Source organism: Eubalaena glacialis, chromosome 2, assembly GCF_028564815.1.
Source record: "Eubalaena glacialis isolate mEubGla1 chromosome 2, mEubGla1.1.hap2.+ XY, whole genome shotgun sequence".
Lineage (NCBI taxonomy): Eukaryota > Metazoa > Chordata > Mammalia > Artiodactyla > Balaenidae > Eubalaena > Eubalaena glacialis.
Window position 1 is genome coordinate 127900843 of NC_083717.1, and position 25272 is coordinate 127926114.

Sequence of the window (25272 nt, forward strand, 5' to 3'; positions counted from 1 at the left end):
TACAATAAAATAAATTTGGTCTTCGCCTCTGTTCTAGGCACTGAGTTCCTAAAACTCTTGGAATTTCCTAAGAGATAAGAGCAATAGAGGTGTCTTTTGTTATTCATAACCAGAGTTGTTTTAATGAGACTTTTAAAAAGCCCTTAGGTAATCTAAGGAAGGAGCTGGTTGTTAGTGGAACCAACCACAAGGAGAGGGTTGGAACTTTCATCCCACCCCTTAGACCTCTGAGGAGAGGAGCTGGAGATTGAGTCACCAATGGCCAATAATTTAATTAATGGTGCCTAAATCATGAAGCCTCCAAAAAAAATCTCAAAAGGCTGGGGTTCAGAAAGCTTCCAGGTTGGTGGACATGAACACACCGACAGGTCAGGAGGGTCCCTAAACTCCATGGGGACAGAAGTTCCTATGCTTGGGACCCTTCCAGACTTCACCCCATGCATCTCTTCCACCTGGCTCTTCTGAGTTATATATCTTTTTTTTTTTTTTTTGGCCGAACCACGCGGCTTGTGGGATCTTCTTTCCCCGACCAGGGATCGAACCCCGGGCCTCAGCAGTGGAAGCACGGAGTCCTAACCACTGGACCGCCAGGGAATTCCCTATATATCCTTTTTATAATAAACCAGTAACCCAGTAAATAAAATGTTTTCCTGAGTCCTGTGAGCCACTCTAGCAAATTAATCCAACCCAAGGATGGGATCATGGAAACTTCCAATTTATAGCCAGTCAGTCAGAAGCACAGATGACAACCTGGACTTGTGATTAGTGTTGTGGAACTAAGACTTTAACCTGTGGGATCTGACACTATCGCCAGGTAGGTAGGTAGTGTCAGAATTGAGTTAAATTTTAAGACATTGAGCTGATGTGGGAAAACTTCACACACATCTGGTGCTAACGACATGCCAGAAGTGAAGCATTCTATGAGTAGAGTATTAAAAGTACAGAAGACACACAGGAGTGTTTTTCCTCTTACATTACAATGTACAGGAACTATCAATTTACAAAGCTTATTAATTTATCACACTTCTTTCTTCTCTGATAAAGGTATCAAATATCTCTGTTATTATGGTTCTTCTAATAAAACTTCACTAGTGACAAAAGGCAAAAAAAGGATGACACACAAAAAGTTCCTAGACGTCTATTTACAATCAGATAATTTCTTAACAGTCCTGCATATCACTGTGAGTTTTTTCATCATATATGAAGCTGCCATATTTGTAAGAAGAGAGAATTATCCTTTTCTAATCAAAGGTTAAAAATAACCAAGGAGAAAAATGTAATAAAAGCGTCGCTATACAAATATCTAAATATTGTAAACTATAACTTACCATATAAGGAATATTCTGCTTCCTGACCTGTGTCACTCTCACTGGAGGTTGATGTGAGGCTGGTGGTCAAAGTATTACTTAATGACTGACCAACTGATAAAGCTGTTGTTGCTGTAGCTACATTGCTGCTGCTAGTGACACTGGATGTTGACATAGTCACTGTTGATGTAGTACCAGGTGTGGTCAAATTAGGGAAACTCTGAGCACCCATAAGAGGAGAAGCTAAAGATAAAAATGAAGCAAATTAGTACAAAAAGGGAGGATTATATAAACCTTAGAAAAACTACGCTGTATATTTAGGAAGAAGAATGAGGTCATGAAACACCAATTATTAAAAGGCTGAAAAGCAACAACTTTGGGAACCCAACTGAAATCCAACTAAAAATTCTTATTTTTATAGCATTATTATTTTTCAAAATGTTAAGCCTAGCTTTTTAAATAAGTGAAACAAGCAATGAAATAACTCCCAATGTTATTTTCCAAGGGAATTACTTTGACCCATTGGTAGCTTTAATTAGAATTAAAAACTTTCAGAAGCTAATATCAATTCAGGACCTAAGTAAAAGCTATGCCAGTATTACGCTCTGGTTTCAATTGACTTTGATGATATTTAATAGTCATCTATTTCCTCTTGCAACTGTACTTAACAATTTATCACAGAGGAGTGAAAAACAGAAGTGTGTTATTATTTAGAACAAGAGGTTCTTTATCACACCTGATCAGAATTCTTAAAATATCACAATTCTATAGAACTTAACCTCATATTCCTGAAGTGCTAAATTTGACACAGTTGTATCTAACATGGTTAATGATCTAGTTAAAGACTGAAGCCAGAATCCACTTGAACAGATCCTACTTTGCATCCCTCAGAGTGGAAAAAGCATTGGGTTCCATAAGGAAAAGCTCACTTACTTGCTGTGCTCATCACATTCCTCCCCAAAGTATTAGTGTTGTTATCACTGCTGCTTCGGCTTAGATTCATGTTGTTCGTGGCATTAGTCCGTGCTATGTTTGCCACTCTCCTTACAAAACTCTCCAAGCTAGATGTTTCTCTTGAGGACAGGTTAGGAACACTTGCACTAGAGCTCATAGGGGCCCCAGCAGCTAACAAAGAACTCACTGACAGTCTGTTACTTGCTGAAGAGCTAAGGGGCCGTTGTGAAGCTGCTTCTTTATTAGTTAACTCAGATACTGAACTAACATCAGGAGAACTAACACTAACAATTCCCATGGATATTGCACTAGACTCCCCAGGAGCACGAACAGAACTATCAGGGCCTAACTTTCTTTCAGCATTTTCACTTCCCATTTCCGTTGTTAAGGTGCTGGTACTTGCACTGGAAGATGACCCTACTTCTGTTTGAGGGACGTTTTCAGCAGATGAAAGAACAACAATTGGTTCATGGACATCAGCTCCTGAAACTATACTGTGTTCCATTACAATTTCTGATCTCCGTTCCGTTTTGGTCGAACCCAAGCTGATGTCGCTGCTACTGGCCACGCTACACACAGAACTGCTGCTTCCTTTTCTACTTGAGGAGCCTGCAGCAGCAGATGTCTTGTCTGGACAGTTGTTTTTCACCAAGCTGCTCCATGATTGCGTTGTGCCTGAAACAGTGGATGAAACAGGTTTGGGTGATGCCACTGTATCAGGGTCGTACCCTGGTGCAAGCTTGAGGTCAAATTTTCCTTCTGCGCCCATACGGTAAGAGTTTGAGCCACCAGCATCCCAGGTGACATCAATCCAGCCTGGAAAGGGACAGGAGTTTGTAAGACCCAGCAGAAAGCAGATAGGAGCGTGTCAGACAGTAGCTCCACAATATGGGATCAGCTTTTCATCAGTGCTGCACTTCTCTGAATTTCTAGTCATCTAAGGTCTGCTAACTAAAATTAAATCCTTCCTTCTATTTCTCTTATTTCTGAACTGTTTGTTTTGGTGATACTTAATGTAAGGGTCATGTTTACATCTATTGGGGTATCTTTTAAGGGGAAGAACTGTTAAAAATTGTAAAAAGACTGATAAAAACGGTAAAATATTGCAACTTCAGCAAGTATAGATGAAATCTAAGTAAAAGCTTTTTCAGTTGCTAAATATGATTATGTGGTCAAATGTTATTTATATAAAAAAGTGCTGGCTTAACCATTAATTTCTAAGTTTGGGCTAAATCCTATAATTGACAGACAAAATATTCATATATCACTGTAGAAATTCTAGGTCACTATAGTTCAAATAACACTAAGTTAGCATTTCGGTTGTGTTCTCAAAGTTCAGTGGTTATTTGGTTCTCTTATGATTAAGTTTAATAAATTTGAATAAGCGCAGAAAATTCTAAAACCAAAATTTTAAAAGTATGCTAGGCTCTTTTATTAGATAGAACCTATATGATAAAGCTAATAACGTGAAGAGAACTAATGAGCATAACAATATTAAATCTATGTTTACTTATGCTTGGAAAATGATACTTATTCTTTTTTAAAAATGGTAATTAACTTCCAAAAACAAAACAAATTGCCTATTAGAAAGAAAATTAATAGAAATTTTACAATCCTATTTTAGTGCTATAAGCTAACTACTTCAGAGGAAGAAAAAACACACAAAAATATTTATTTTTGTAAAGTGCTAAGTCTTTATAAAGTTTAAATAAAAGTACTTTACCCATACACACACATACTCCCATGCATGTGCACACACACGCACACACATGCCAAGTTCATATATGTTTACGATGAGGCTCAGAGGGGTTTAAGTAATACTGAATTACCTGTGGGCATTATCTGCATACAAGTTGTTTGAGAGGAAACTGACTGCCCCAAATCTACATAATCTAGTTTAGATGACATTTCAATTGCCTCAATTTATTCTGTATGCTGAAATAACCTCTGAAGAACCAACATTTAACTATCTCTTCTGCAACATGGAAAAGCGTGAGAAAAGGAAAAGTTCAAAAACATATCCCAATCCCAAATAAAAATTACATTTGTATTGTATTAACTGGTCCCAAAATATACTGATAACTTTTTGCATAGTACTTATCAAAATCTGTAACTGTAAATTTATCTGTTTTACCCAGAAAGCATGGGGTCATACTTTTTTGTTGACCATTGTGTATCTGAAGTCTAACAAAGTACCTTTACATAGTAGGCACTCATATTTGTGGAATAAATTAAAAAATGGATATTTAGAAAGGAAAGAGATTTAATTGATATAGCATAGAAAAATAACTCAAAAATGTAAACCATTCATATTATGCTTGAGAATGTGTTTAAACTGATCACTCAGAAAGGGTACATACACACTATCCATAAGTGTAAAGATACAAAACTCTGAACTCCTCGTATACTCAAAAGATAAAAAGATAGAATTAGTAATAACTAGCCATTATTAGAAATGGTTAGCTTAAGTATTTGAAAGCTAAGAACCCTCTATGGCATAAGGGTTTTAAGGTATGACTTCGCTACATTTGTCAAATCAGTAAAATAAGCCTTTCTTACATGCTAAATTCTGAAATTAAAATTCCAGTTGCTTCACTTGACTCCCGCCCAAGAAAAATACACTGTATTCACATATTTCTAACTAGCTCACACACTTAAAAGTCAAATAATTTAGGGGGAATAGACTGTTAACTAAGTATCATTAAGATGCCTAAAAACAAGAACATTGGAAATTTCTGAGTTGAATGGGACTATTATTATTCAGCTATTATTTTTTTTTATGAATTTTGGCAGCTATGTACATGCTCACTCACTATAAACCTGCTATCATGACAGTGATCTGCAATTAGGGTATGACTATACAGAAATGCATTTAGTAATGTAATTTAAGGAACAGAATCTTAAGCGTAATAAAACCAAAAATAGTTTAAGTAAATAAATGCCTTTATCACATAGTTAAGATATCAAATGTTAGTCATTCTCCTAAGCATTGTCACTTTTATTATGTCTCTTTCAATATTTGGTGTAAGTTGAGAATATGAACATTTTACTCTTCTTTTTTTTTTAATGCTAGGCAAAATTCATAAGAACCCACTACTGGTTAGGCAAATTATCCACTAATAAGTGAGTCTTTTAAGTTATAAGAAAAAAACCTAGCCACTATAGTTGCTTCTGGGAGTTAACAGCAATTTAAGTGGGTATGGACTTCCTTAAAATCTACAGAATCAAAAGTTAAAAATGAACTTGATTTTAAACAATAACCCTTACCCCAAAGAAAAACTGGTAGACTGAGAAACATTGTGAAATATCTTATAATTAACTAATAAATGAAAAGGCTACACTTTTTGTTCTATGCTTTACTGAAAAATATTTAACTATAAATGTTAATGCTTTTTCTTCTATGTGACTCATAATTGAACAAAAAATTCTGCCCTGATTCTTGTCAAGCCAACAAGATAAAGAAAAGCATAAGAAATTAAGATAAAAATCAACGGAAACTTATGAATAATAAACTAAAAAAACACAAAAACAGCAGAAAATGTGTCTTTAGGGTATTCACCTTATACTAGCTTATTAATTACTTCAAAATATTAGCAATAAGTTTTGAGTCAAAACCTAAGAATTAAAAATTTTTCCTATTTCTAAATAAATGATTTTTCCCACTTTTAACATAAAACCAATAAATCAGTTCTACTTAGTCCTGGAACATTTATTCAATTTATAAATTACCCCAAAGTAACAAAAGAAAAATATTTTGTTATTTAAATACTCGATTTCTACACTACAAATGCTAAGCACCTACTCACCATTATGCAGTTCTCCTGTGACGGTGCCTTCTCCCTGTGGGCTGCCATCCTGATCCCGCCATTTCCAATCAAGGCCTCTGATCACACGAGCCCCTGGAACCATGTACTTCAGTACCTGGGAGCGTACTAGACGTCTCTGTCTTCTAAGGTTAGCTTCTGCTTCCTTAGCTGCTTTTCCTATAAGGTAGAAATTAGAGAAATATAAACAAAGTCGCTTTTTATAAATATAATTGTTTTAGTAAGTTAGAAAAACCTACTCTCTTTACCTAGCTGATCTTCACATACTCCATTTACAGTGCCATAAAGTTCAAATCCAGATAGTGAGAGATAATGGGTTTGGCCACTTGCATTCTTCCCCATCTGTTTAATTCTCACATGTCGCCACCCTTGTTTCTCATCCTTCGGTGGATCAAGAGGCCAGGTGGCTGTTGACCTGTGAATGTGTTAGGGAAAATATTATGTAATGTTTTAAACATATGAAAAAGATGTTTAAGGTGGTGAAGATTTTGTTACATAATAGAAAACTATATGAAAAGTAAACTAACTTTCATGTACAGTCAACAGTTTGTTGCACAAGAATCAAGAAATCAAAGGAGAAAAATAGCAGTAAATTAAAAATGAAATGTGTAAATGTATATTATTAATTTGACTCATAACACTTAATGACTTATGAATAATAAAATCCAAAGATAAGAAATTTTATGAATAACAATGTTTTTATGATGAAAAACATTTTTAAATTTTTGCAAAATTTTAAATGATATACTAAAATATCAACTTTAAAGCTTGAAAATATTACCTATTAATCCTAATGTTAAGAAGCTCCTTCCATACTACATCACATACAGAAAAGTAATTTAACTCTACACTCCACTCCTCAAAATGTGCCACAATGTACAATTAAACTTTATTAGAACTAAATTTTTTAGAAATATAATGCTGACTTTTTGTCCTTAAAAAATATATCTATGATCAATATATAAAATTTAGGAAAACAGATACATAAAATAAGAAAAATCAATAGTCACTGTTAATTTGTCAAACATTCACATATACTATGTGAATAAATGGAGAGTTTAGTAAAAGTTAACTCCATTTTTTTTTGGTTTTTATCAGTGTGCTATACATACATACATACAGCTATATATCAACTTCTTTTTAAATAAGTAAGCTCAGCTTCTAATGTTTAAAGCATTTGATGGTTTTGATAAAGTCAGTATTTCAAAGTTTTAATACCTAAATTACAGAATCAAGTGATATTTTTAGAAAGAAAATCTTGTTTCAGTATCTTACAAAAAAGAGAGCTCTAGGAGGATACAGTTATAAAAATAAACAAAGCTCTTTACTGAGTTTTCCAATTTACAAAGACTCCTCAACTAACCCTGGTTCATTGAGACTGCAGTCATCAACATGGGTATACAAAGAAGTCCAGTTCTGTCCATCTTTGGATACCTGGAAAACCCAATTTCTCAGTGCAGACCTTCCATAACCACGAGCATGACGAAGTGTATATGCTGATGGTACCACCCAGAGACCCAGATCTATGGCAAACCAGGCATTCTTATCATCATTGCTATGACAATTTAAAGCTGAATTGTCACGACTTAATATGTCTTCTAAGCGGCCATAAGGTAGATTTCTTCCTTCTGATGATGTTACTACTACAAGTCCATAAGCAGCTGGATTAACCCATTCATATGCAGTTCTACACAAAAACAAAGAAAATACTCTTAAGCAGTGTTAACAGTTAACACTATTAAAATAACTGCATTTGCTCAGACTAGCTTTTTTCCACATAAAATTATATTTATTAAGAAAACTTCTACATTTAACAATTTAGGTATTTTTTTCTTCATAAAAAGTAATTTGGATGGTCTTAAATTTAACCTAAAAGACGAAATTCCTAAAACTGCAGGATACTCAGAGTGGTTAATTTTATTCTACTACCTAGAATTCTTTTTCCAGGTGAATGTTTTCAACCTACATTAAATAATGACTTACTTGGCATTTGTCCCAATCCAGTAAATGATTCCATTTTCATCAAAATCATGCTGGTGCCGAAATACAAAATTTTGGCCTTCTCTTAATTTTCGAACAAAAACAAATGAAGATCGGTCAAAATCATACCACTGCTTTGCTACCTAACCAAAGAAAATATGGAAGACACCTTAATTATGATATTTTGAAATGCACTGCCCATTTGGTTCCTATCCCTTTAACGTGAATTATTTTATAATCAATATTCATTTAAGAATATTTGAAAAAGAAAAAAAAAACCAGAAAATTCCATAATCATAGCACCCCACTATTAATATCAGAGAGTATTTCTTTAGTCTATTATTTCAACAGATAGACTAAAACAAAGTCTTGATCAAACTTTACAAAAACATTTTTCTCTTATCAGTCTGTACATATTATGATAGCTATATAATATTCAAATTAATGGAAGTAATTACCAACTCGATATTCCTTTATTGATTAGCATTAAGGTTCTGTTCACTATTTGAGTATTACAAATAACTATAATAGACATCTTTATGAAGAAACCATTTAGAGTGTATAAAGATTATTTTCTAAAATGGAATTACTAGGTCAAACTCTATTACTGTAACTCTGGAAAAATACTTCCCAAACCACTTTTCTAAAGGCCTAAACCACAGCAAAGAATGCTTATTTCACCATGCCCTTGCCAGAAACTCACCATTTTTAAGAGATACTGTTCTAGAGATTCAACTGTAGCTAAGGGTTCCATCTTCAACATCCTGCCGGTCCTGTCTATCAATGCAGTTTCACCAGGTGCACGTTCCAACCGAAATCTTAATCTTCTTGTAAGTATCTACACAGAAATGGTCAAAATGCTTCAGAAAATATTCTGCTTTTTTCTTAGAAGTTTGAAAATGAAAAATGTTACATAACACAGCAATTGAGATTTATAAAGTATAACCATAAAGGAAGGATCAATGTCTGTTTTCTATTAAATGTCTTTTTTTTAAAGAGGTCCACTGAATAATATTTTCAAGAAAGAAACAAAGTTTACTCAGAATTTCTAAACAACTTCAAACATACATGGTTTAAATAAATTATAAAACACTTAACAGAAATATTACAACCCCTAACTGATAACTTGCAATTTTCCAAGTAAGTTATAAAAAGTAGCTAATTAACTTATGCTTTTAAAGCTAGAATATATTTAATAAACTTAAAAAAATACAAGACAGCTTCCAATCCAATATGCTTTAGTAAATAAAACAAGTATGTGCTTCATTTCTGTATAAATCTTAACTAATTCCTATAGACACATAATTAAATATTTACATGTACATTTGGAAAGCATTTCAGACTGCAAAATTACCAGGGGGCACATTCCCAGCCTTCCTATCTTTGTATCTTGCACAGTCTCCTAAAATGAGATACATATAATAAAAGATGTTGGTGCTCCTAGGACTGTAAAAGTATAAGCAGGGCAATTTCCAGTCTTTGAGACCTATTTCTACCTCATTCATCTATCAAGGATAAAGCCTTTAAAAGGATAGACCAAAAAATCCCCTTGTTCCTCTATATTATTCTGTCTGAAGTAAAGCACAAAGTAGACCTCTACATCTTGTTTAATATATACATCATGTCAGATATACTAATCATACTGTAACTCTATGAACAAGCTTTCTAGTCTGGGAGTCTAGTTGGCTTTGGTAACACTACTGGGTTCTTGGAGGTATGGTAAGTTTTTTGCCTTGAGTAGGCACTGTTATTGCAAATAGTTTTAGTCACTTATTAAAGGCCATATTTAAAAGAAACTATTTGATACAGTGGAATGCAGGATAGATCAAATAAAGGCAAGATTCAAGGCCAAAGAACATGCTAGAAAATACTGAAGTAACCTACAGAAGATGTGATAAAGATCTGGTTTGGAATATTAGCAGTAAGAATTATTTGTTTTGTCTGTTAATATCTGGATACTAGCTGCTAACAAAAGAATAATTTAATGAATTAATAAGAATGTCAACCAAGTGACATTCAGGAAGAAAACAGGTTTTTTATAAAACCATGTGACAATGACAGATTTCAAAAATCAATAGAAATAGCTAAGGAAGGCCATCTGGTTCTAAACAATGACATACAGAAAGCAAGAAAAAAAAAACTGTGCCTAAAATATTTTCACATTTTCTCATATGTTGAGATACACACAGAGACGAAGGGACTTAACTCATAATTCTAGAACAGAAGGACTCTCTTTTCCGCTTTCCCACTGATAAAGTGTCTTTCGCCAAATATGACCTACCAAATATGATTTAAAACCTAAAATAAACATTAAAATACCAGTACAGGGCTTCCCTGGTGGCGCAGTGGTTGGGGGTCTGCCTGCCGGTGCAGGGGATGCGGGTTCGAGCCCTGGTCTGGGAGGATCCCACATGCCGCGGAGCAACTGGGCCCGTGGGCCACAACTACTGAGCCTGCGCATCTGGAGCCTGTGCTCCGCAACAAGAGAGGCCGCGACGGTGAGAGGCCCGCGCACCGCGATGAAGAGAGGCCCCCCGCTTGCCACAGCTGGAGAAGGCCCTCTCACGGAGGCGAAGACCCAACACAGCCAAAAATAAATAAATAAATAAATAAATAAAAAACAAACCAGTACATTCAAGAGTCATTAAAAAGAACAATCAAATGTCATTAAAGAAAGTCTTTAATGATTAAGCACAATCGTTCTTTAATAAAATATAAAAGTTTTTTGTTTTTGTTTTTTTAAAGAAAACTATCTAAGCCTGCTCCTAAATGCATTCAGCAATAATAGCAACTGCATTTTCCATGGTTACCTGGAGGTTATAAGTGGATCCTGGTGTATCATACAAATGGAGAGGTAGACGTTCAATAGATTCTAGTACAGCTATTAACTTTCGGATTAATGCAACAGCTGGTCGACTAGGAAAAAAAATAATTGTTAAGAGCTTTTATATAAGTTCATGCTAAAGTTCATAAAGAAACTGTAATAACCAGCCTCATATAGACCCCCTACTTTCTTTATTAATGCAAAGAGAAGTTTAATTTTGTATTAGACTACATATGAGTAAGCAAAAATAATCTTATAACTCAATTTCTTCACTTAATATTTCATTTTTCGTATGAAATGTCCATCAACTGCAAAGTAATGTATAATTTAACATGTAATTTATTTTTTAAAGTTTAAACAATTTTATTATATAATATTTGATACATATAAAAGAATATATAAAGCAGCAGAGTTTTGAAAATGACAGTACTGTTGGCAGGGCAACACTGGTATAATATTTCTGGAAAACAACATGACAATTTACATCAAAAACCTTTAAAACATCATCAATAACTCAGTAATACAATTTAAAGGAATTTATGTAAAAAGATGTTTCCACCAAGACACTTACATTTTAGTATTAGTAATAATTTGCAAATAGCCAATATGTTTAATAGACTGTTTCAATAAATTATTATACATCCATATAATGTAATATGCACTCATTTAAAATATTTAAAATTAATGGAATTAATTGAATTTCGTTTATTATTTTAAAAATTCAATCACATTCAAAAGTAATAAAATAGTAAAATGCACCTTCATCAACTCATGACCCAGCTTCAGCAATTACCTACTAATAGCCAATTGATTTCTATCTATATCCCCACCCATTTCTCTCTTTCCTATATATTTCAAAGAAAATGCCAGGGGACTTCCCTGGTGGTGCAGTGGTTAAGAATCTGCCTGCCAACGCAGGGGACACGGGTTCAAGCCCTGGTCCGGGAAGATCCCACATGCTGCAGAGCAACTAAGCCTATGCTCCACATTTACTGAGCCTGTGCTCTAGAGCCCACGAGCCACAACTACTGAAGCCCACGCACCTAGACCCCACGCTCCGCAACAAGAGAAGCCACTGCAATGAGAAGCCCGTGCACCACAACGAAGAGTAGCCCCCACTCACTGCAACTACAGAAAGCCCACAGGCAGCAACAAAGACCCAACACAGCCAAAAATAAAAATAAATAAATAAATAAATAAATAAAAAATTAAAAAAAAAAGAAAATGCCAAATAACATATCATTTCACCCAGAAATACTCTGGGTATGTACCCCTACAAAAGAATTCTTAAAAAATAAAATCATATCATTGCCACACCTAAAAGGTAATGAACAATTACTACTTAATATCAACAAATATTTAATCAGTGTTCAAATTTCCAGTTGTATCTTAAAGATTATCTAATTTAAAATAAGTGGTCAGGGCTTCCCTGGTGGCGCAGTGGTTAAGAATCTGCCTGCCAATGCAGGGGACACGGGTTCGAGCCCTGGTCCGGGAAGATCCCACACGCTGCGGAGCAACTAAGCCCGTGTGCCACAACTACTGAGCCTGCGCTCTAGAGCCCGCGAGCCAAAACTACTGAGCCCGCGTGCCACAATTACTGAAGCCCGCACACCTAGAGCCCGTGCTTCGCAACAAGAGAAGCCACCACAATGAGAAGCCAGCGCACTGCAATGAGGAGTAGCCCCCGCTCGCCGCAACTGGAGAAAGCCCGCGTGCAGCACCGAAGACCCAACACAGCCAAAAATAAAATAAATAAATTAAAAATAAATAAATAAATAAATAAAATAAAATAAGTGGTCAGTTGCATTCACAGCAGACATGTAATCTTCCTTTTATTCCATTAGATTAAAAAATATTTTAAAAATCTTTCCTTTTTAATCTATTTATAATATAAGCTACTTTTGTACTGAATAAAAAAGTTCCTACTTTGTGTATAAACACTATACTAGGCTCTATTTTAAAGGAAAGCTATCAACTTGCAAACACTGCAAACATCAAATTAAAAGAAATTTGGGGATTTACCTTTCATCATCTTCATTTTCACTAAAGGCTGTTTTAAAAACATTTATTCTTTCTACCAGTTGACTACAATCTTGCTTCACATCTAAATCCATGCTCTAAAAAAAAAAGGAAAAACAAAGTTTTAAGGCTGTTACTGAAATTTATCAAAACACATTCTGCAAGATGAATATTAATATATTACAAAATTATCAATACAATATAAGTGAAATCATTATTTTCTTTCAATTAAAATTCTTTTCATTATATGACTAGTAGATCATGGCTAATATCTTCAGTGTTATAACGGACTGGCAATTATACTCCTTTTCTCAAAGTGTAGTGGTATGAAGGTAATTTCAGATTATTTATGAACATTTTGCATTTTAACAGTACTATTTACATTAATTAGTATTAGAAAAAATATGACTGGTATATCAAAACAATGATTTCATAGATACTACTAAGTGATATAAAGTGATGCTATATCAATATAATTTTAATAAATGAGAATAAATGCAAATGGTAAAAATAATGAAGGAAACACTAGACTGCAGTTAAAGTACAATGATTAAGATCAAGAAATTAAAATGGCAAATAGAACTAAAATGGGGAGAAAACCTTCACTTTTTATAATTCTGTAAGAATTTGTTAAAATAAGTGTGTGTGTGGGTGTATATATATACACACCTTTCATTAAAATAAAGGAAAAAATTTTATCACAATAAAGAGATAGTAATGCAGACTGAATTGAAGAGAAATATAAGGTTATTAGCAAATACTTGTCAAATATTCACATAAACTTCCTAAATTGCCAATGCTCATAAAGTAATTTTATGCAAATATTTTAGGTATTTAAAAAGGCCTGTAGACTAACTCCATTTTATGTTAAGTTACGAGGAAATCACAGCAGTGAATAATGTTAAATCTTAGGCTACTACAAGCAAGTGTTTTGTTCAAACAAATCTTGAACAAATTATAATCAGGTAACCAAAAAAATCTAAATAAACTCAATTATTTAATTCAACTGGCTCAAACTAATGATAAAACTTGAAAGGCTGGAAAAATTATAAATGTTAACATTTACTACTCAGTTTTTAATACATCTTGACAAAAACAAAGTAAATCTCACTCTGTCAAAGTGTAGTTAAAAATATATTTTTTAACTATATACCTCATTCTGTACTACTTCATAAACTTACATTATTTAAAACAGTAAGAAGCGCTTGCACCAAGCCACTACTGCACATTTCATATGGTGAAATTGTGTTTTCATCTTTCAAAAGTACAATTAGATTTTCTAAAGCTGTCTTCATTAAATCTCTCCAAGTGTTCTCACTCTCAATACACTAAAAGAAACAAAAATTTTTTTAATTGAAGACAATCGAAAAAACAAACAGGTCTTAACATACTTAATTTATCAGAGCATCAATTACCATGAAAATAAATTAGATACTAAATTAGATTAAGAAATTCAAATTATTAATGCAAATTATCTCTACCAGGCCTGGTAAACTCTTTTGTAAAGGGCCGACTGTAAATATTTTAGGCTTCACAGGCCACATCACATATCTTGGTCACACCTGTTTAAGTCTGCCATTGTAGCCACTAAAGCAGTCACGGACAATATGTAAATAAATGAGCATGGCTGTGAGCAATAACACTACTATGGACACTGACTTTACACATGCATATAATTTTCAGGTATCATGAAATATTATTCTTACTTTTGATTTGTGTTCAACCATTTAGAAATGTAAAAATCCTTCTTACCTCACAAAACCATACAAAATTTAGCCCATGAGTGATAATTTGCTGACCCCCTAATCAATACCCAGAATATAAAGGATAAAGGGAAAAAACTAAACCAAGATCACTATGTGTCATAAAATCTAGAGGCTAACGTACTTGTCTATTTGTATGAAGTTCCCAAGATGACTCTAACTGAGTTGCTATGTTTCTGAGTGTTACCACTACTCCACGAGGCATGCTTTCAACAGCTTTAAAGTGGTCATCATATAAATCTCGAGCCATAGTTCGTACCTACCAAAATAAAAATAGTAAATGTGAATTTTTATTACAATTAATAATTTTACCAAATCTTGCTTTTAAATATATACATGCAACCTTTAGAATTAAGATGTTTGTGCCAGTATCAAGTTCCAAAAAATGTTACTACTTCTATTCATATACATCAGGAAGTTTGCATGGTTGAAAAACTACTCTAGCAGATTTTAGCAATGTCAAATCAAAGAACTTATAATTTTAATTTTTAAACTTTGTATTCATATACCAAATAGGAGCTTATTTCATTTAAATCAAATTAAACCTATAAAAAGGTAACTTTGCTCTTTTTAATAAAAGTAACCTGTTTTACGGTGAACCAATTAGAAAATACAAATAAGCACAAAAAAAAAGACAGAAAGAAAGAAAGGAAAAAGAAAGAAATAAAGAAAATTAAGCCATTTATAATTCCATCAACTGAAGTTGAACCTTTTAACATTCTGGGGTGTACTTTAAGTTATTATGTCTTTTTTCTATTTATATTATTCACACAAAGTATATAGGATGCTCATGTATTTATATATTTCATCAAGAGAAAGAATGACTGTATTATCAGTTTGGGCACTAATTACCTCTCATTTAAGTTCAATTAATGTTATTTGAGAGAGCAACCCACACATGTCCATGGCTTGGGTCTGATGAAATTTAGTACGTAACATTCTTTAAAATGTATGCTTAAATAATGTAAATTTAAGATTTATGTGATTTCATTTAAATCACAAGCATAGCTCTAATGTAACAGAAAAAATTTCACTCCCTAAATGAATTAATAGTACCTTCCCATTCTATTTTAGTGTGCCTTTCAGAATTAAAAGATAAGTAAGTTCTAGATATCAGACAACACTGAAGAAACTATTCCTTTATAAACAATATTAAGAAATAAAAACAGGTTAAAACTAATAGTTAAAATTATTTTTACCTAAAATTACTATATGTTGATATATACTGCTTTCATACGCAAAAGAATAGCCACATGATCACTGATTTACTACTGATTTCAAGGATCTGAATCAATAATCAAATTTTTTTAAGAAAATGAAACTACAGGACTGAGACTATATCCTCCTTGATTTACTTTTCTTTTGTACTGTAAAAGTTCAGTTCCCTGTGAGTTAATCTAGATTTGTTGGTTAATACAACATCAGTTATTCCAAAAAACTCCTGAGAAAGCTGACCGGTACCTTTATAAAGAATTACAGCTGAGCCTCATTATTTGAGAATTTAATATTTGTGAAATCAACTAGTCACTAAAATTCATTTGTAATCCACAAATCAATACTTGCAGCACTTTTCACAGTCATTTTTCGGCAAGCACAGTGCAGCAAAAACTTTAAAAATGTGACCAGAGCCTCACAGGAACCTAAACCTGTTATTTCTCCAAGAAGCAATGGTTCAGTATTCATGGCAATTTTATAGAACATAACTATCATGAAAATGAAAACTGTATTTAGTTCAAATTCCTTTTACCATCTAATGGCTACCTTCAATTGAGATATTTCTTCCTCAAATGCCCTTAAGATATCCTGAATTGGAAAAAAACCTCTGGCTTCACACTCTTTTTTGAAAAACACAGAAGCAATCATGGAATAATATATAGCTATAGAGGTAATATATATTTTTTTTATTTTTTATTTATTTATTTATTTTTGGCTGTGTTGGGTCTTTGTTTCTGTGCAAGAGCTTTCTCCAGTTGCGGCAAGCAGGGGCCACGCTTCATCGCGGTGCGCGGGCCTCTTACTATCACGGCCTCTCTTGTGCGGCACAAGCTCCAGACGTGCAGGCTCAGTAGTTGTGGCTCACGGGCCTAGTTGCTCCGTGGCATGTGGGATCTTCCCAGACCAGGGCTCGAACCCATGTCCCCTGCATTGGCAGGCAGATTCTCAACCACTGCGCCACCAGGGAAGCCCAATATATATTTAGAAATTAAAGAAAGCAAGAAAGAGAGAGAGAGCAAGAGAAAGCAAGCAAGCAAGCAAGCAATTTTCTTTCCCAGGTCTAGCATGTGGAAATGTGGAATATCTCTGGGATAGCCTAGCAAATTTACAACTGGAAATGAAGACATGAATGAATATATATATTATATAATATAGTGCTCCAAATAAAACCCCTTATGACTATTCCTATGGCCAAAGCCACACAAGTACCCCCCATCCCAATCACCCAAAAGCATTCTTCACATACTATATGAAAAAACTATATCATTATTATAGGTAAAATAAAAATGTGTCATCAGAAGATACTGAATCTAACTATGAGATTTTATTTTCTTTCAAAAATTAAAAAATTCAAGAACAATTGATATAATAAAGATGGAAATATAATGGCTTGGGACTTCCCTGGTGGTCCAGTGGTTAACACTCTGCCCTCCCAATGCAGGGGGCCCGGGTTCGAACCCTGGTCAGGGAACTAGATCCCACATGCTGCGACTAAGAGTTCGCATGCTGCGACTAAGAGTTCGCCTGCCACAACTAACAGTTTGTTTGCCACAACTAAGAGTTCGCATGCCTCATCTAAAGAGCCCACATGTTGCAACTGAGGATCCTGCATGCTGCAACTGAAGATCCAGCATGCCACAACCAAGAACCCGCATACAGCAATGAAGATCCCGAGTGCCACATCTAAGACCTGGCACAGCCGAATGAATGAATGAATGAATAAATAAATAAATAAATATTTTTTAAAGAAAGAAATATAATATAGAGACATGGATGTAGAAAACAAACGTATGGACACCAAGGTGGGGGAAAGCGGGGTGGGGTGGGGTAGGATGAACTGGGAGATTGGGACTGATATATATACACTGATATGTATAAAACATAACTAATAAGAAACTGCTGTATAGCACAGGGAACTCTGCTTCGCTTCACTGTACAGTAGAAACTAACATAACGTTGTAAAACAACTATACCCCAATTTAAAAAAAAAAAAGAAAGAAATATAATGGCTTTATTTTTGAAAAAACCAATGCATAATAAATGGATAGAATTTAAAAATTAGTAATATGAGTCAATAACGTATTTGCTCCTGGAGTCAGTAACATATTTGCTCCTGTATCTTTTTGAAACAGTGATTTCATCTGAGATGGCCATTAAACTAAGTATCAAATTATCTGAATCTAGAACCAGGAATTCAAATTGATTCATCACAAAGTATTAAATCAAGACTGTAAATTATAATAATGCATTTTCAATCTCACTACATCACTAAAAATACTATCATTAATCATAATTAAAGCATGAGTTTAAAGTTTCTGTGACATTAATAACTCAAATAATTTTAAAATAATTTAAATTTTATACTTTGTCTCAATTTTGTTTCTATTTTAATGTTGGTGTTTAGTGTATGTATAAAAACTACAAGTAAATGTATACATATTGTGGAAAATAAGATAATGAGCACAGAAAAAGGAAAACTAAAAATACATTAGATTAGGGTAGCTTATGTTACATGGCTCAATTTTTTAAATGCCTACAATCTACCCCTGAAACCTTGCTACATCAGTTGAAAAGACAAAAAACAAAGCAAATCCCATAAATAATACCTTTTGCTTAGTTTTTTCTAACTTAGATTTTAGTTTTCTGCCTCTTTTGCCAGTCCAGCCAGTCACGAATTCTGAACCTTAAAAAAAAAAAAAAAAAAAAAGGTATTTCACAGAACATATTTTATTGCAATTTAACATATTCATTTATTCTTATCTGTTAAACTGACATACCTACATACTTACCCAGAGAAGTTTCTGCAGTAAATGAATGCTTGGTTCCTCTATTAGATTCAAACACAAAACCAGGTAAATCTTCTTTCAATATCGTTGCTTGCTGGCCATCTGAGTTATGAATAGCAATTTCTCCTTCTTTCAAACATGTTAGTGACCAGTTCCCTACAGTGAGTTTAGTGGGTCCTGGTGCTGAGAGTATAGGTTGACTTGAAGTAGATGGCTTTACTTGGCCTCGAGCTCTTTGTAACTTCTCTAAGAATTCACTTCTGCTTTCTATAAAGACAAAATGTTTGTTTTAAAACTTCATTCCTTTCAAATATTCCATTTTTTTAATGAAACTACCTATTGAAATATCAATTTTATTAAAAAAATTTCATTAAAGTTTTGTTCCTTGATATACTCTCACTGGTTTGATATTATTTAGGTTCAAGCATTAAAACAATCCTGCAGCCATAATTTTTTAAAGTAGAAGGCTTTTGGGAAAAGATATAATTTGAGACAGCATTACACATGTGCAATTCATCATTGCGTGATAAGAGGCACCTTTACCTAAAGGATGGAGACAGTAAAAGTAGATATTGATACAATGCTATTCCTTGTCTCATACAATAAAAAAGTATGAAATGCTTTCATGGTACAATCATTTTTCTCTGTTAATATTAAAGAAATGGCCATATGATCATCAAGGACGTGCTACTGCTATGACAATGGTAGCAAAAATATGAGCAGAAAAACAAATTATCAAAATTACAGAAACTAGTAAAACATTTTAACAGAAACAAAATATTACCTGAACTATCCGATCCACCTTCAGGACTACCACTTGAATACATGGTGGCAAGTTTTCCATCCAAGATAAATCTAAACCATCCATTACTGCCATTAGATAGTTCCAAGGCTGCTGCATCACTCCATATATATAAGCAGTCCCTTCCCCTAATGATGGACCAGTCTCTCCAATGATATGGCTTACCCTGCTGCAATTCTTTAGCATCTTCCTGTGGTTCATCTTCCTAAATGTGTAAAATTATTCAATGAAACATGGGAAATAACTTATATTCCAAATATTCGTAAGTACTTATAAAAACATGACCATGAATCAAATTTAGAATTAAAACATCCTGAATATAATATTCAGCTGCCTGTAGTTTAATACATATTCTGATTCAACTAATTACCTATAATCTTAAAAGTCCATCCTAAAAAAAAGTTAAGAAATTCACATAATAACCTAAGTTATAACATTTCCAGGTATAATGGTAAAGAAGACAAATGGATTAGGTTTACACACTATTAGCTAATTATCTAGAACTTGATAAACTCACCATATCTCTGGGCCTAACAAGATTATTTGTAAAAAATGAATGTTTACACTAGATCAATGGTATCCAAACCTAGGGTGCAAAAGAATCACCAGAAATGTGTTTTAACAATATAATTTATAAGTTCCCACCCTTAGCCAAGTGAATCAAATATACTGGATTATTCCTATAATCATAAAAATGTTAGCTATAGCGTGTTTAAAAGAAAAATAACTTGTAAACACTGTTTGCCTACCCCGGCATCCAAAAAATTTTTATTTTGTTGACAACATTTAATATTAAGAATATTCATCATTAACATATATGATCTTGGCACGTGTGTGCACGCATGCATGTATGGGTAAAGTACTTTTAAACTTTATAAAGACTTATTATACTTAAAATTGTTTTAAATGTATCTTTTACATGCTTCTTCCCTGAAGTAGTACTTAGCTTATAACACTAAAATAAGATTGTAAAATATGGATTATAAATTTCCCTAAACATAAGTACTTGTGCTCCAGGCCATGATCGATTAATAAGGATCAAGACTTGCCTACCCACTGTCAACAACTAAAAAAACCAGACAAAATACATGAAAAAGTGTTTTCAAATACTGGACAACAAGCAACGCAGGACTGCATGACCTCCCAGAAAACAGAAACAAATAAGGTAAGCCCCTTAGGCTCAGACAGAGTTTCTGGCTAAGGTCTTAAGAAGAGGGAACACAGAGTCCAGCGGTGAAAGTTGAGGAAATGGAGATCTGTGTTTGAAGAGATTAAGGCAAATGGAATATGTGGTGGATGAGTTCAGGATCAGGGAGTCAAGCACAAAAGGCCTCTAGAAATGTGCAAAGTGGTCACCAGGACATCTCTACTGAGTACCAGACCATCTGTGTACAGGTGATGTTCCATAAGGCAGGGCAAAACATGACTTGAAAATGGTAAGGTGAACAATTCAGAGGTCACACAGGGTGGTCAGACATTTGCATTCCTAACAGCCAGAGTGGAAAATCATCATACCAACAGTTCAAAATTTTTCCAAATGTGATGTAACTGTAAGCCCACAGACCAAAAAAAATTAAATAATCCTGAGCAGGGGCAGAAAACCCACATGTGCACGCACACACACAAACCAAACAGCTAAGCACATCAAAGTCAAATTGCTAAAAACAAGTTATAAAGTCTTAAAAACAGTCAGAGGAAGAAAACGTCTCAGTAGAGACTATGTACATCAGGTGACAATGAAATATCTCTTCAAGCGCTGGAAAAGGATCAGGCAAGAGTCCCTGCAGGAACTGAAAATGTCCATTGAAAATGAAGGCCAAGGGACTTCCCGGGTGGTGCGGTGGTTAAGAATCCACCTGCCAGTGCAGGGGACACGGGTTCGATCCTTGGTCCAGGAACATCCCACGTGCCATGGAGCAACTAAGCCCGTGCACCACAACTACTGAGCCTGTGCGCCTAGAGCCCGTGCTCCTCAACAAGAGAAGCCACTGCAATGAGAAGCCTGCGCACCACAACAAAGAGTAGCTGCCGCTCACTGCAACTAGAGAAAGCCCGCGCACAGCAACGAAGACCCAACACGGCATAAATAAATAAATAAATAAATAAATAAACGTATTTATTTATTTATTTATAAAATAGAAAAAAAAAAAAAATGAAGGCCAAAATCAGTCCACTGGTTAGGACTTCACGCTTCCACTGCAGGGGGTAGGGGTTCAATCTATGGTCAGGGAACTAAGATCCCACAAGCCAGGCAGCGCAGCCAAAAAACAAACAAAAGAAGGAGATATTTTCAGACAAATAAAATCTCAAAGAATTTTCTGGCTTGTCTTCTCATTTCCAGATAATGTATTTTGGGGACTTCCCTGGTGGCCCAGTGGCTAAGACTGCACTCCCAATGCAGGGGGCCCGGGTTCGATCCCTGATCAGGGAACTAGATCCCACGTGCCGCAACTAAAAGTTTGCATGCTGCAACTAAAAGATCCTGCATGTCTCAACTAAAGATCCTGCATGCTACAATGAAGATCCCCTGTGCTGCAACTAAGACCCCGTGCAGCCAAATAAATAAATAAATATATTAAAAAAAATAATAATGTAGTGTGAAGAACAAAGGTTTAATTTTAATGAAAACTATTTTTTTTGTTCTTTTATAATATAATCTTTTAATGTCCTATCTAAGAAATCTCTGTCAAGCTCAAGGTCACTAAGATTTTCTTCTTTTTCCTCTAGAAGCCTTACAGTTTTAGCCCATCCATTTCAGTTCATGATTTCTTTTTTTTTGTTAAAAGGGGTAAGATTTCATATTTCTGCATTTGTTATCCACTTGTTCAAGCACCATTTTTAAAGAGACCATCCTTTTGTGACTGAATTACCTTAGCACTTTGTTTGAACAATTGACCATATATGTGTGGGGCATTAATCTATTTTTACACCACTACCACACTTTCTTGCTTACTATAGTTTTATAATAAGACTTGAAATCTGCTGGTGTATGTCCTTCAACTTTGTTCATTTTCAAGGATGCTTTGGCTATGCTAGGTTCCTATTATTTTCATATAAATGTTTGCTTGTTAACTTCTACAAAGACCACTGGGATCTGTAACCTATTTCTTGAATGAAAGAATTCCAGGGGGATGAACCCAGATATCACTTCTTGTTTTGTTTTTTGTTAAATCTCCAGTAATTTAGGAAACACACATATACATTCAACCACTCAGGGTTCTGCAATTACAATCCATACTCTACCATTCTCTCAAAACTATTAATACTCAGTCACTAATATGTAGGAAGCATTCACTAAATGGTAGGACTAAATCATTGCTGGCAATTGGTAGAGACAAATAAGGCATATTTTTAAATATGCAATCTAAGGCAAGAATTATCGATAGGTACTGAAACTAGTGGATAAAAGTTTAAAGAGAAACAGCATATTTGCATAGTCTCAAATTATCTCCCCACAAATTACTTATTAATTACAAAAGGGAAAAAGTATCTTTATAATAGAGAAAGCTGGTAGAGACAAACACAACCAACTGATCCACGTTAACGTCAACAGCAAGAGCGCAAACAGACATTATGTGCCTCTAAAAAGGCACATTTTACACATGAGAAGGCCATAACATCACCTCTACAGTCTTTCTGCTTAAAAACACACAACCTGAATCTAATTATGAAGAAACATGGCACAAACACAACGTGAGGGTCATTGTCCAAATTAAGTGGTCTGTCCTCTTCAAAAAAATTCCAAGGCTATGAAAGAAAAAGAAAGGCTGAGAAATGGAACAACATGACAACGAAATGTAATGTGCTCCTGGACTGGATTCTGGGGGGGTGGCGTGGGCCGCAGGCGGGCATTGCTATTAGGGCAATGGCAAATTTGAATACAGTCTCTGGATTAGATAACATTTTCTATAAATATTAAATTTCCTGATTTTAATAACTACACTAGGATTATATAAGACAATGTCCTGGTTTTTTGGTGAAGATTTTAGGTATAAAAAGGGGCACTGACTTCCCTGGCGATCCAATGGTTAAGACTCCGTGCTTCCACTGCAGAGGGCACGCGTTCAATCCCTATTCAGGGAAGTTCCGCATGCCATGAGGTGCGGCCAAAACAAAACAAAAAATAAATAAATAAATTTACAGAAAGGGGCACTATGTATCCAGCTTCTCTCAAATAATATATTTTATTATTATTATTATTATCATCATTATTATTATTATTTTGGCCACACCACGCAGCTTATGGGATCTTAGTTCCCCGACCAGGGATCAAACCCGGGCCCTTGGCAGTGAAAGCTCGGAGTCCCAACCACTGGACCGCCAGGGAATTCCCTCAAATAATATATTTTAAATGTGCGTACACACGTTTATCTTTGTAAGTAATAAAGCAAATGGAGCAAAATGTCAATAATTAGTGATTTTGGATAAGAGGATGTTCTGATATTCTTTATTTGCAACTTTTCTTCAAGTTTTAAATTTTACCAATGATATTTTTTAAAAGAAAAGTGACCAAATTTTTAAAAATTATAATACTACTCCATACTGCCATCATTTTGTCAAAACCCATTGTAATTGGAACTACATTTCCTCAAAAGAAACCCTATTCCTGATAGATACCACTGCAACTAAGACCACTCACTTTTTCTGGTTTTGATTCCTCTTCATTCTCATCATCAGAGGAAGGACCTGCCAAAGTTGACACTTTGCTAATTACACCAAGTCTGGCTAGCTGATCCAAAAAAATATCACCACCTTTATCTACTAAGTCCCTTATGATCTGCAAAGCCAGCAAGTGGCCATCATCGTCGTCCTGGGGGGAAAAAAAGGAAATTAAGGGAAAATGATAAAAATAAGTTTAGCTGCGTGGAGTAGACAAATGCAATCATTTGTACAGACAAAATGATTTAATAAAATTAGGACACAAGTTAAATTATTTTACTGACTACTATCTAATGGGAATTAAAGCTACAGGAGTTTCAATAAAGATAATAAACTGACCTCTTGATCAAGAACTGTTGCAGTGATTTCCACTAGTACTGTAGGCAAATTGTGACCAACATCAGAATCACAAACTTCTTTCAACAGTGCTTCAGAGCAAAAATGAATCATTTTTCGAATCAGAGCAAGACTTGCTTTCCTTGAAAAGTAAAAAAAGAATTTTAGTTAGCCATGGTAAGAAGCTAAAATAAAACAAAATGCAACACTAATGAAAACCAAAATATCCAATTTAAGTTTTAAATACTCTGCTAAAATATACACTTAATAAAAGAATGCAATTAATAAGAACCTACTGAATAGCACAGGGAATTCTATTCAATACTCTGTAATGACCTATATGGGAACAGAATTAAAAAAAATGGATATATGTGTATCTACAACAGACTCACTTTGCTGTACAGCAGAAAGTAACACAACATTGTAAATCAACTATACTCCAATCAAAATTTTTTTTAAAAGAATACAAAAAACTAAGACAATACTAGCACTAGGTTTATGTTCACTTTTTGAGGGAATTTCATTTTTCTACTATTAATATATTGAGCTCATTAAAACAAATTATTTTTGTAATTTTCTTACATGTGCTATTTTATATTAACCAGCATGACTGTTAACATGCCATGATAATTTTAGAAAATCAAAAGTAACACAATTACTAATAAATGGCATCTATAACCCCAAGTATAAAACACTTAACTTAAAACAGCTGATGGTTTATATGGAACTCATATTTCAAATTAAGCATTTTTGTCCTTTGTCAAATTTAAAACATGTTCATTACAATGATATTCTCATAT

At 34.1% G+C, this 25272-nt stretch overlaps 2 protein-coding genes across 6 annotated transcripts in view; one reads left to right on the top strand and one right to left on the bottom strand.

The window, feature by feature from the left end:
* Positions 1–3254, top strand: part of AP4S1 (adaptor related protein complex 4 subunit sigma 1) — a 77872-nt gene extending 74618 nt beyond the window's left edge. Inside the window, exon 7 of the transcript XR_009699424.1 lies at positions 2651–3254. The gene's annotated coding sequence lies outside the window, so the exon portion shown is untranslated. The remainder of the gene's footprint in view (positions 1–2650) is intronic.
* HECTD1 (HECT domain E3 ubiquitin protein ligase 1) overlaps positions 1–25272 on the bottom strand; it is a 95679-nt gene that overhangs the window by 20649 nt on the left and 49758 nt on the right. For 3 of the 5 annotated variants that reach the window (XM_061180745.1, XM_061180744.1, XM_061180746.1), the window contains exons 11-26: positions 24476–24614; positions 24117–24287; positions 19460–19682; positions 18679–18942; positions 18496–18572; positions 14799–14933; positions 14093–14239; positions 12915–13009; positions 10876–10981; positions 8769–8903; positions 8069–8208; positions 7449–7772; positions 6334–6500; positions 6068–6244; positions 2241–3077; positions 1329–1550 (exon numbers count right to left, since the gene is read on the bottom strand). In XM_061180745.1, the coding sequence (XP_061036728.1) occupies positions 1329–1550; positions 2241–3077; positions 6068–6244; positions 6334–6500; positions 7449–7772; positions 8069–8208; positions 8769–8903; positions 10876–10981; positions 12915–13009; positions 14093–14239; positions 14799–14933; positions 18496–18572; positions 18679–18942; positions 19460–19682; positions 24117–24287; positions 24476–24614 (3359 nt within the window). The remainder of the gene's footprint in view (positions 1–1328; positions 1551–2240; positions 3078–6067; positions 6245–6333; positions 6501–7448; positions 7773–8068; positions 8209–8768; positions 8904–10875; positions 10982–12914; positions 13010–14092; positions 14240–14798; positions 14934–18495; positions 18573–18678; positions 18943–19459; positions 19683–24116; positions 24288–24475; positions 24615–25272) is intronic. The other 2 variants (XM_061180748.1, XM_061180749.1) reach the window with 1 other exon arrangement.